The 12714-nt window shown below is 40.5% G+C and overlaps 1 protein-coding gene across 8 annotated transcripts in view; it reads right to left on the bottom strand.

Annotated features, from left to right (window-relative positions):
- Window positions 1–12714, bottom strand: part of TMEM62 (transmembrane protein 62) — a 48868-nt gene that overhangs the window by 30341 nt on the left and 5813 nt on the right. The window contains exons 1-2 of one of the 8 annotated variants that reach the window (XM_045771749.2): window positions 2156–2708; window positions 1473–1584 (exon numbers count right to left, since the gene is read on the bottom strand). The exons of 2 other annotated variants lie outside the window; for them this stretch is intronic. Coding sequence is in view for 2 of the 6 variants with exons in the window: in XM_045771741.2 (XP_045627697.1) it covers window positions 1473–1584; window positions 1844–2023 (292 nt within the window). In the remaining 4 variants the exon portion in view is untranslated. Of the gene's footprint in view, window positions 1–1472; window positions 1585–1843; window positions 2129–2155; window positions 2709–5311; window positions 5517–12714 lie in introns of those variants that run through there. 5 more of the 8 variants (XM_045771741.2, XM_045771733.2, XM_045771765.2 and 2 more) reach the window with 5 other exon arrangements.

Raw genomic sequence — 12714 nt, 5'->3', positions numbered from 1 at the left:
ACTTAAAGTACTTAACATGTATCAGCATAACAACTTATAAGTCCATCTATGTCCAAAGCAAGCCATATAAAATAAGATTTTCTTGGCAAGGACTTTGTTTCTCATTGGTTAGCAATTACCTATTTAACTTCCCGTGATATGAGAAATGGATTTTTTTTTTTTAAAGATTTTATTTATTTATTCGACAGAGAGAGAGACAGCCAGCGAGAGAGGGAACACAAGCAGGGGGAGTGGGAGAGAAAGAAGCAGGCTCATAGCGGAAGAGCCTGATGTGGGGCTCGATCCCGTAACGCCGGGATCACGCCCTGAGCCGAAGGCAGATGCTTAACCGCTGTGCCACCCAGGCGCCCCTGAGAAATGGATTCTGAAAAAAAAATTTCTTTAAAGAGAGCAGTGCAAAATGGATCATGAACTCTGACAAAAATGAAAACTATAAGAAATTCCAACACTCTGGGCAGATGCCTGATATCTACAACAACCATATTTTCCACACCCAAAATCAGGACATGTAATCTGACCAAGTATTATTTCTATAGCAAGAAGTAATCTGGAAGGTGTGGCTGGGCAATGAAATACCAAAATTTCTGGAAAACTAAACAGTTGAAATGGAGGTTTTCCATAAAATAAGTACTGATAATCCATCATATCAGCAGAGGTGTTTCAGTAAGTTGGGTAGGAAATGAATCCCGCAATAGACAAAACAGATGCTCCTTTAGCTTTTTCTCCAAAGCATTGGGGAGCAAATAGGAGTTTGAAGACTCAAGAGAACCCAAGTCACAGAAGTACCAAAAGACGAGGAAAAGTGTCCTAAGTCACTTTAAGCCTCAAACAATTGACATCATAAGACTGACTAATGCTGTTAAAAAAAAAAAAAAAAGCAAAAGTTAGTTTTTTAAAAAAGATAATTTTGGGGGCACCTAGGTGGCTCAGTCGGTTAAACCTCCCACTCTTGGTTTCAGCTCAGGTTATGATCTCAGGGTCGTGAGATGGAGCCCCGGAGGGCTCTGTCCTGGGCCTGGAGGCTGCTTGAGATTTTCTCTCTCCCTCTGCTCCCCCCACCAAAAAAAAAAAAAAAAAGAAAGAGAGATAAAGAGAAGAAGGAAGGAAGGAAGGAAAGAGAAAACTTTTGATTTGTGGTTAAAGGGCTTTCCCTAATTCTCTCTCAAATCCAGAACTATAACAACAAAGACGAACGAATACAAATAAAGCAGACGGTATACTAACCAGGATCATGAGCCTTGCTTCAGCTTGCTTCTACAAAACCTTGCTACGGCAAGTCATTTAGCTTGGATCTTGACTCAATTATCCATAAGCAAAGGAAATTACAACGTCCCATCACCTCTACAGGAGGACTCACCTGGGGCTGGGGCTATGGTGTTCTAAACATCCCCAAAGCGAAAGGCTGCACCCCTGGCTAGCATTCTATCATCCGGACCACAGAACAACGCGACAGCACGTCAACCCCTCCCTACCTGTTGCCAGGACGAGAGCTGGTTGAATGATGCCAATAGTTTCTGAACAGAACTTCTCTAAGTCTACAGCTCTGCCTGGATCACGAAACCTGCTCAGGTGAATGTCGGATATCTGCCGAAAGCAGGTATTAAACAGAGATATCTGAGTCAGGAAGAGGCAGCACGGACAGCAGGCGACCCGGCAGCTCTCTCAAGGCGGAAGGAAATGGCAAAGATGCAAGAACGACCCCCCACCCACCCACCCAGGGAAGGACAGAGCCCCCAGCCGGGAGTTTGGGGCCGCGGCGGTCCCACCACGGCGGAAACTGCCAGCGTCTCACCCCGTCGTGCGGGCTCTGCACCCACCCCCAGCCCTGCTCCCTCTGCGTCACCTGCAGACCCCAGAAGATGTTGCTGGCTCCCGGGCCCGGCGCGGGGTGCGGGCTCCGGGAGACGCGGGGCTGGGGCAGCGGCGAGAGCTGACCGGCCAGGCCATAGTGCTCCAAGAGCACGGCCGCCAGCGCCGCTGCCGCCAGCCCCGCGACCACCCTGATGGCCAGCGCTGCAGCCATTCCGCTGGCCCCGGCGCAGCCCTCACGGTCCCGGGCTCAGCCCCTGCGGCGCCCCCGGGAGCTGCTCTGGCCGCACTTCCGGACTCTATGGTCGCGGGGGCCTAAGGCGCCGCGCGTCCACCGCCGCCGCACCTGCACCTCGGCCGGCACCTGCCACTCGCCAGCCGCCCGCGTCCCTGGGCTGGGTTGGCAAACGGAATGCGGGTGAAGTAAAGGAAACCGAGACCCCCACCGCCAATCAAGGTTGCCGAAGCCTGGCGGGGACAGAACCCTAGTCCAGGAGGCGGAGGTCAAAGCCCTGGCTCCGCCTTAGTCAATCATTCCTGACTCCGGTGGGTCAGTTTCCTTACCCATAAAACGGAGCTAATGATGCCTCGCGTGCGTACTTCACAGGCTTGTGAGAATCAAAGTATGTATGAGGACGCCATTTAAATTACTGTACAGATGTGACAGCTGGCTTTCTCTCGGTCCTTCTGATTATTAACAGCGTGTTTCCATAGGTTTAAAATAGATGTAGTACGTATGTTTTGTAAAGTTTTTTTTTTTCCCTAAACCTGATTTCTTACGCACTTGGCTATATAATATTCCGTTGTCATGTTATACCGTTCATTTAATAAACTGTAAATACTCCCTATGGGCAGTCACAGGAGAAGAATTAGATTCGGGTTCTGCCCTTAATTTATCTAACCATTCTGTTATTGTTGAACTTTTGGATTACTTATATTCGGAATGTTCTGAATAAACATTTTTGAATAAACATTCTGAATAAACACATCGCTGTTCTGAAAAAAACATTTTTATACAAATATCATCCTTTTTAACACCTCTTTGAGTTATTTTCTTGGGATATGTTGCCAATATTGAAGTTATACCAATTTCAATTCATTAAATACTTTGCGTACCTTTGGAAAGCAAGACATTGATCTAAGCAGAAAATATAAAGAAACATAAGTAGCTAAAGAACCATGGTTCATTATCTTAGAAGCTTATGTAGGAAAGAAAAATACACAAGTAAGTTTAATATAAGACCAATATGCTATTTGGCACAAGAGACAACAAGATATAAAAGGCCAGAGGACGTTTAACCAGTTCAGATCACATCTATAGAATCAGGAAAAGCTTAAGGAGGTGGCATATGGATATATGGATAGTATTTCTGAGTGGCAGAGATTGGGGATGGGGTGGAGAGAAGCACCTTCCACCAGGACCTAACATGAATCAAAGCATTAAGGTGAGAAAATGCAGGACACATTGAGAAGACAGTGAGTACCTCAGTTTATCTGGGTCTAGGGTATGCCTAGGGGAATAGTGGTAATTGAACCAGACCTTTAGTTTGAGCCACATTTTGGAAGGCCTGTGTAAATGCCAAGAGTGAAAATAGATTTGACAGCAGCACAGGGAACCAACTGGACAGAGGAGAGGTATGGCAGAGACTCCAGCTGGAAGGATATTGGAATAATCTGGTGCTATGATCTGAATGTGTCCCCACAAAATTTATATGTTGAAATCCTAATACTTAATGTGATGGTATTTAGAGATGGACTCTGCCCTTATAAAAGAGACCCTAGAGAGACCCCTCGCCCCTTCCACCATGTGAGGACACAGTGGGAAATTAGCAATCTGCAACCTGGAAGAGGGCTTCACCAGAATCCAACCATCCTGGCACCCTGATCTTAGAATGCCAGCCTCCAGAACTGTGAGAGATAAACTGTTGCTTACAACCCACCCAGTCTGTGATATTTTATTTTAGCAGCCCAGACAGACTGAGACTCCAGGTAGGGGGTAACTGCAAAGTCCTGAAGAAGGAAGATGGGAGAGTGTGACACTGAAATTACAGAGGAAGGATCAGATGTAAAATAATTGTGAAGACCGAAACTACAAAATTTGACAGCTGATTGGATATTTGAGGGAAGAAAAAGAGACAGTTAAAAGTTAGTGCCAAAATTTGGAACCCAAGTGACAAAAACCTAGGACTATAATGTATGTGTGTCCATATGAATAAAGTTTTTGGTTTTGTCTAATATTATACTAGAAAAATATCTGTATGGATATCTTTAAACCAAATTTGGAGGATATGTTTGAGAAGATCTGATTTAAAAACACAGGAAATATGGCATATATAATATGCATTCGGAGAGGTCTTAGAGGAACCTTAAAAATATGAGAATCATTTTCCAGAAATGGAATACAACAAGAATCTGTGTGATAGATGATAGCAACAGACATACTATTAAGACATTTTGGACTGAGAAACATGGTTTAAAGTCACAAAGGCCAGCAGTCTGGATTGCAGACACTGAATTGTAACCAAGCTGCTTCACTCACAGTGTTCATAGTGAGTAGAAACAGGAGTTATTTACTTAATGATGGTTAATGATTCTTCAGGGAATACAGCTAATGCACCATAAATCATCATACAAGGTGGTTCTCAGTTCCTAACAGTCAAAGGAGAAAGGTAGATTTCTTGTTATAAAGAGAACGAGCGGCAGTGTACCATGAAAGCAAAATATCCCAGAACTAAAGTCAAGGCAGAATGTATCACTTGGCCATTTCACAAACAATGAACATTGTCATCAACAGTCATAAAATGAACTATGTGACTCTCATAAACATGTAGAAATTATCTTCAGATTGCTATTTCTTATACTAACTTTGTATAAAAATCCAAAAATATGGGGCATCTGGGTGGCTCAGTCAGTTAAGCATCCAACTCTTTCTTTAGGCTCAGGTCATGATGTCCGGGTAGTGAGACTGAGCCCCACATCAGGCTCCGCACTCAGTGCAGAGTTTGCTTTAGGTTTTCTCTCTCCCTCTCCTTCTGCCCCTTCCCCCTCTCGCATGGGCTCTCTTTCTCTCTCTCAAATAAATAAATAAATAAATAAATAAATAAATAAATAAATCTTTTTTAAAAATCCAAAAATACAGTATTAAATCATTGTTCTATGAAGTTATTTCTGTGGAGAGCTAAAGTAATGTAATCAAAATAGGTTTTTTGTTTATGTAAAGATTTTTAAATTTCAAAATTGTGATAAATATATAAAATTTACCATCTTACCCATCTTTACGTATATAATTTAGTTCCATTAGGTATATTCACATTGCTGTGCAACCATCATCACCACCCACCTCCAGAACTCTACAGCATCCCAAACTAAAATGCTGTCCCCATTAAATATTGATGACTCATCCTCCTCTCCCCACTCCCTAAGAAATGTTTTCACCATGTTATAGCATGTCAGAATTTCTTTCCTTTTTAAGGCCAAATAATATTTCATTGTATAAATATACCTCATTTTCTTTATTCATTCATCTGTTGATGGACATGTGGGTTATTTCCATTTTTTGGTTATTGTGGATGCTGCTACTATGAACATCGTAGGTACCAGACAGTTTTTCAGCTTTTTAGGCAGCACTCCATTCACTCCTTAGGAAAACAAATTTGAGGAGAATGTCACCTAGGCGGTTAAGGTTCTGTATAAGGAACCTGAAACACCTGCAAAGTAAGAAATCACAGATCAAGGAAATTCTCACACATGCTATAATACGATGAACCTTGATAACATTATGCCAGTAAAATAAGCCAATAAAAGTATAAATACTGTATGATTCCACCTATATGAGGTACTGAGAGTAGTCAAATTCACAGAGACAGAAAGTAGAATGGTGGCTGCCAAGAGCTGGAGAGAGGGGGAAATGAGGAGTTAAGGTTTAACAGATACAGATTTTCAGTGTTGCGAGATGAAAAAGTTCTGTAGACGGATGGTGGTGATGTTGCACAACAATGTGAATGCATTTAATGCCACTGTACAACTAAAATGTACACAATGTACACTTAAAAATGGTTAAAATGGGGGGGGGGGGCGCCTGGGTGGTGCAGTCGTTAAGCGTCTGCCTTTGGCTGATCCCGGCGTTCTGGGATCGAGCCCCGCATCAGGCTTCTCCACTAGGAGTCTCCTTCCTCCTCTCCCACTCCCCCTGCTTGTGTTCCCTCTCTTGCTGCCTGTCTCTCTGTCACATAAATAAATAACATCTTTTTTAGAAAATGGTTAAAATGGGGCACCTGGGTGGCTCAGTCAGTTAAGCGTCTGCCTTTGGCTCAGGTCCTGATCCCAGGGAGGGATTGGGCTCCCTTCTCAGCAGAGAGTCTGCTTCTCCCTCTGCCGCCTCCCGCCCCCCTGCTCGTTCTCTCTCTCTCTCTCTCTCTCTCTCTCTCTCTCTCTCTCGTGCAAAAATAAATAAATAAAATCTTTTAAAAAAATGATTAAAATGGTAAATTTTGATATGTATATTTTACCAATAATTTAAAATTATTTTTAATTTTAAAAAATACAAAATAAATACTAAATTGGGGCACCTGGGTGGCTCAGGTCATGATCCAGGGGTCCTGAGATCAAGCCCTCCATCCTGCTCCCTCTCAGTGGGGAGCCTGCATCTCCGCACCCCCCCCGACTCCCCCAGCTTGTGCTCTCTCACTCTCTCTTTCTCTCTCAAATGAATAAACAAAATCTTCATATAGAGAGAGATAGATGGGTAGATAGATAGATACTAAATTAAAAAATAAACATGGGAAGCTTGATCTTAGGTTACTATTAAAATGATCACCATTTAGGGGTGCCTACCTGGCTCAGTAGGTAGAGCATGTGACACTGGATCTTGGGGGTGTAAGTTTGACCCCACATTGGGTGTAAAGACTACTTAGCATCTTTTTAAAAAACACAATCACCATTCATATGTCATTTTCTGGTTGAGTAAAAGAAACAATGACCACACAGTCATTTTGGAATGAGGCAATCACAGCAAGTTTGGATGACACCAAATCCATTCTTTACATGTGTTTAAATGTATAATATAGATGGAAAAACAGTCAGGGTTGTCAGCTTTCACATTTCTGAGATACAAATGCTACTTTGCCATCCCTGCAATGAAGCATGAATCCAAAAGCCTTAAAAAGAAAAAAATGCAGGGGCGCCTGGGTGGCGCAGTTGTTAAGCGTCTGCCTTCGGCTCAGGGCCTGATCCCAGCGTTCTGGGATCGAGCCCCACATCAGGCGCCTCCGCTAGGAGCCTGCTTCTTCCTCTCCCACTCCCCCTGCTTGTGTTCCGTCTCTCGCTGGCTGTCTCTCTCTCTCTCTCTGTCAGATAAATAAATAAATAAATAAATAAATAAATAAATAAATAAATAAGAAAAAAATTCAGAGAACTAATGCCCTCATCAAAAGTTAGAAAAAGTACCAAACTCAGGAATTAAAATTAAAAACTACCAGAGAAATATGTTGGTCATGTTATAATAATAATAATAATTATTATTATTATTATTTAAGATTTAATATTTTTAAAGACTTATAAAGACTTATTTATTTGAAAGAGAGAGCATGAGCAGGGGGGAGGGGCAGAGGGAGAGAAAAAATCCACAAGCTGATTCCCCGCTGTGTTTGAGACCCTGGGGCTCAATTCCAGGACCTGGAATCATGACCTGAGGCAAAATCAAGAGTTGGTGTTTAACTGACTGAGCCACCCAGGAGACCCTAAAGATTTTATTTCTAAGTAATCTCTACACCCGACATGGGGGTTTGAACCCACAACCCCGGGAACAAGAGCCACACACTTCACTCCACTGGCTGAGCCACCCAGGTGCCCCCATTATTTTTTTAATATTTAAAAGTTAGCCTTTATTTCTTAAGGTGATGGTGGATACTCTGGTCTTCATTTTACTGTTACTCTTTAACATGTACATATGTTACGTGTAACCTTTAGGATTATAAAATATTTACCATAGGGGCGCCTGGGTGGCTCAGGGTCCTGGAATTGAGCCCGGCAACTGAGCAGGAAGTCTGCTTCTCCCTCCCCCACTCCCCCTGTGTTTCTTCTCGCACTGTCTCTCTCTCTGTCAAATAAATAAATAAAATCTTTTTAAAAATAAAATATTTATCATAAATTCCTATGAGAAACATTTAATAAAAATGCAATAAATGCATACTTATTTTTTCCATTAAAAATATGGAAAATATTTAAATGTGTACTCTATTCAATCTGATATTTTTACTTAAAATAATTTATCCTAAGGAAATATATGGATGTTTATAGGGATTTACCAATAAGTATGTTTATTAAAGCAAGTTTATAATAGAAGAAAACTGGAAACAAAATACAGTAAATGTTCTACAGTAAGAGTTTTAAAAATAAATGACAGCCATATAAAGCAATACCACACAGTAATCTTAAAATAATTTTGAAAAAAACATTTATAGTATGAAAATACATTGATATCATGTTAATGCATATTTTGCAAAACTGTACACTATAATGCCATTTTACACACACACACGATGCAGGCAGGCATGCACGCGCACACGCGCACACACACACACACACACACACACACACAGAAAAAAGCCTGGAAGCATATACACCAAACCGTCAATGATGGTTATTTTGGGATTCTGAAATTATACGAGATTATAGGTTATTTATATTTTCTCCTCTTTGCATATCCATATTTTCTGAGTTTTCAACAATGACAATGTAAAGAGAAAAAAAAAAACCTTTTATTTTGTTTCAGGTTAGCAATATTTTTCTATAAAAGACCAGAGAGTAAGTGTTTTAAACTTTGTGGGCCAGGGTGTCTCTGTTGCAACTATTCAAATCTACCATTGTGCGAAAGCAACCAAGTCAATATATAAATGAATAAGGTGGCAGCATTCCAATAAAGTTTTATTTATTTATGGACACGGAAATTTGAAGTCTATGCATTTTAAATGTATTATAAAATATTCTTTTGATCTTTTTTTCAACTGTCTAAAAATGTTAAAACTATTTTTAGCTTGAGGAGTATATTAAAATAGACAGCAGGTGGATTTGGGACTATATTTTGCTAACTCCTGTTAAGGACAAGCTATTCTTTGCTCGTACAACTCATTTTCCTGCAAAGGTAAATTATCTTGATTTTTCCATGTGTTGGTTTTCCAAGTTCTTATCACTAATTCAACCTTAAACTCTTCAACAGTTGTCTAAACCTCTACCTGGCACTTTTAAAACCTTAAAGTATTGTGCCGTTTGTATTTTTCAGAAGTAACCTCTCCCAGAGCTTTCTGACTTCTAAGCTGGCCTGTTTGCTCACCACACCTGGTGCACAGCTTACCAGCTGTATCTGGTATCTGCTTTCACTCTGTGCTTAGGGATAGATTTTTTGCTGTTCATCTGTTAGTAATACAGTGTTCCATGTATTGCTCATCTACCGTTTAATACTTTTGTTGAACTTTTTCTCCAAAGTGCCTTGCGCAGCATCTAGAAAACAATGCCTAAATATATATATATAATATTTGTTATTATTACTATTATTTATTATTATTTATTTTAAAAACAATTTTAAAGGAATAAGATGCCTGGTTAGAATATACAGATGGTTGGTAGGCTGCATTGACAGGTGCTCAAACCATCATGGGTCCAGCTTGGGTCCTCCTTCCAGAATTTACTCAGATCCTAGACCAATAAATTTGTTCATGTTTATTTCATCTGTTCACCAAAGCACTTGAACCCCATCACTGATGCAGCCTGCTGCAAACTGGGGCATACAACTCTCCACAAACTCGGTGGAAGGATCCACTTTGTCTCTCTCCAAGCCAGATTTTTTTCTCCTGGTAGGTTGAGCCATTTCTTGCATGTCTAAACAAAGTTCCTTCCATTGAGCATTCACTCTCATTTCTTCTCAGTCATGTGCACGTTTCTGTCCTGGCTCCTCTGTGAAGAGCGTGCTCCCTGGAGTTGTATGGATCTTGATCCACATCCCAATTCTCTCGTCCTATTTGTATTACCTTCAGCAAGTTACCTATCTATTTCTCTTCCCAGACTTTCCCCCCGTCTACCAGGGTTGAAATGCTTTCGTGGTTGATCACCTGCACAGACAGGATTGTCCGACCAGCAGAGCCCTTAAATGAAACCTCTGGGTTCAGGGCTGAAAGTGAACCTAAGATCCAGGCCTATGTGGACCCCTAACCTAGGTCTGACTCAATTTGAACCAGCAATCTGAGTTTCACTCCAGAAATGACTCCCTAAGTATGGATATCCTTATTTTTAAAATGAAGCCAACCCCAAAAATGAAATCTCTGAACCCAGGACTGATTCTCCTACAACTGGTGCTGAAGCCTCCAGTCCTGACTACTTTATCACGTTCTCAGGATTTTTGCAGTTCTAACATAGGGCTGATCTCCCCACAACTGTGGGAATGACCTTTGTCCAAGACTGAAAACTTCTGTTCTAATGTGACTTCCTCTCCATCCTGGTTTTGACCCTAAATACTTTAATGACCCCTGCTTCTCAGCTAAATATGGGAGTCTTTTTCTTCAAGTATAATCTGCCCCCACATGGGGCTGCCATGGTTCACAGACTTCCTGAGAGGAACAGAGAGCCCCAGTCTCTTTTCTTAGCTCAGAAACCAGCACTCTTGGGGCACCTGGGCGGCTCAGTTGTTAACGTCTACCTTCGGCTCAGGGCGTGATCCCAGAGTCCTGGGATCGAACCCCACATCCGGCTCCCTGTTCCCCTGGGAGACTGCTTCTTCCTCTCCCACTCCCCCTGCTTGTGTTCCCTCTCTCACTGGCTGTCTCTCTGTCAAATAAATAAATAAAATCTTAAAAAAAAAAAAAAAAGAAAGAAACCAGCACTCTTGGAACAGCAACTTATAAATAGCAGCAGAACTGGAGTCATAAGATGGGGACAGTGGTATCATTCTATAATTTTTTTCTTTTTTGTTTGCTTCTTCTTTAAAATTTATATTTCCTTTAGTAAGTACAAAATTCAGTTTGGCTTTATATTGTTTTGTTTTCTAGACTAATCATGTAATAGTAAATATCCTCCTGTCTGAAGTGTCTGGTTAACTTTTCCACCAAAATACCCCAAAACAAACAAGCATCAATCTAACCATTCACCACAGTGTAAATGTCTTTTCAGATTTACAGAGGGTACACTGGATTGTCTCTGAACATGCTTCATTTTTATATTCAAGTTACTGCCATTTAAAAATCATGCTCAAGGCCTTCCCAATAGCTACATTTCCAACAGACCAAAGATTATGCAAAATGAAAAGCAGTCTCTAATTAAAAAAGGAAATATTTCTTGACAAAGAACATGCCAGGCCCAAATGAGATAATCCCGTAACTCAGTCAATGAATTAGACAAATAAAAGGCTAAGAATTACCATACATGTAAATGAAAGAAGAACTAATATATATGTATGTATATATTAAGCATCTAGGTTGAACTGAAGGTTTCTTTTTGTAAAAGTTGCCAAATTATTTTTGTAATTTTAGCAAGATTATATCCCAGTTTCCTGTTATTCTTTCATTTAAAGTGCAATGAAATCACAGACGGAACAGTTTTGCATATTGGAAAATGAGAGAATCAGAAAACTTCTTAGAGGAAGTCACATATATACTGAACTCTAAAAAATAAGCAGAAATCCCTTTATAGATAGAGGTGTTGTGGTGGGGGAGGGGGCATTCTAGGCCAAGGGACTAACCTATGCAGAACCACAGAAGTGAGACTGAATGGGATGTATGGGGAAAATGGCGTGGATAGTTTAAAGTGAGGGGTGGCAAGGGAGATTAGACTAACAAAAAGTGTTTCAAGCCAGGCTGAGAAGGGCTTTGAATGCCACGTTTATGAGCGAAGTTTTATGCTATAGGGCACTCGTCTAATTTATTTAGGTAAGAGAGTCACATGACCAGATTTATATTTACAAATAATTCTGGCAGGAAAACAAGTGATGAACATGAGCAAGAGAGTGGAAATAGGGAGACCAGCTGGGAAGGTTGCTCTTCCCTAATCTGGATGAGGAATATCAAGGATTTGTACCACACAGGTGGAATCATGTAGGCACTACTATCATCCACATAAGAAAATATCCCAGAGAAAGAAGCCTATTAAAATAGAATCACTGAGGGTTTCTCATCTCTGATTGCTCATTAAAAACACTTGGGAGAGTTTTTTTTTTAATGGATATTCAGGTCTCACTCCTTTCTAATTAAATCAGAATCACTACAGTGAGACCTGGTATTGGAATTTTTAAAAAGTTCTCAGGTGATCCTAACGTGTAACCCGGGTTAAACACCTCCAGCACAATCCATAAATGAGGACTCTAAAGAAAACGTAGTTCTGAGCATGGCTGTCCTACCTGAGAAAACTAACTAATGTATATTAGCTGTTGATGTACTTCAAACAGTAAAATGACACCTGAAAACTGACCTTGCAACTTACTTATTCACAAAAGTTATTGTGAGCCAATGCTAATTTAAAAAGAAATATGTATTTGCGAAAGAAGCAAAGAAATTCATAATCCTGTTCTAAAGTAGGTCAAGCCACACCTTGCTCTAAATCAGAAAAGAACAATGATAATTCATAAGTTTATATCTGTTTTATCTGCTTCATGCCCTATAAAATGTCTAATATAAGTGTACTAGGATGTTAAATATGTGCCAGATACTAATATTTTTGCTTATTTAATAAATATTTGTATTAGAACATAGCGGTAAAAGAGACTAAAAAAAATTTTTTTATCAGAAGTGGGACAGTGAAGGGGTTAAAGACACACGTTTGAAGCCAGATAGACCTAGGTCTTGAATCCAGTTTTTGTCACTTAGTAATTGTGGGTTTGAACAAGCAATCTCATTTGTTCAAGCTATAATTTTCTTGTCTGTG

Source organism: Ursus americanus, chromosome 36, assembly GCF_024610735.1.
Source record: "Ursus americanus isolate L20-20 chromosome 36, mUrsAme1.1.p, whole genome shotgun sequence".
Lineage (NCBI taxonomy): Eukaryota > Metazoa > Chordata > Mammalia > Carnivora > Ursidae > Ursus > Ursus americanus.
Note: the sequence above shows the minus strand (reverse complement) of the source record. Positions and strands in the feature narration are given on the sequence as shown.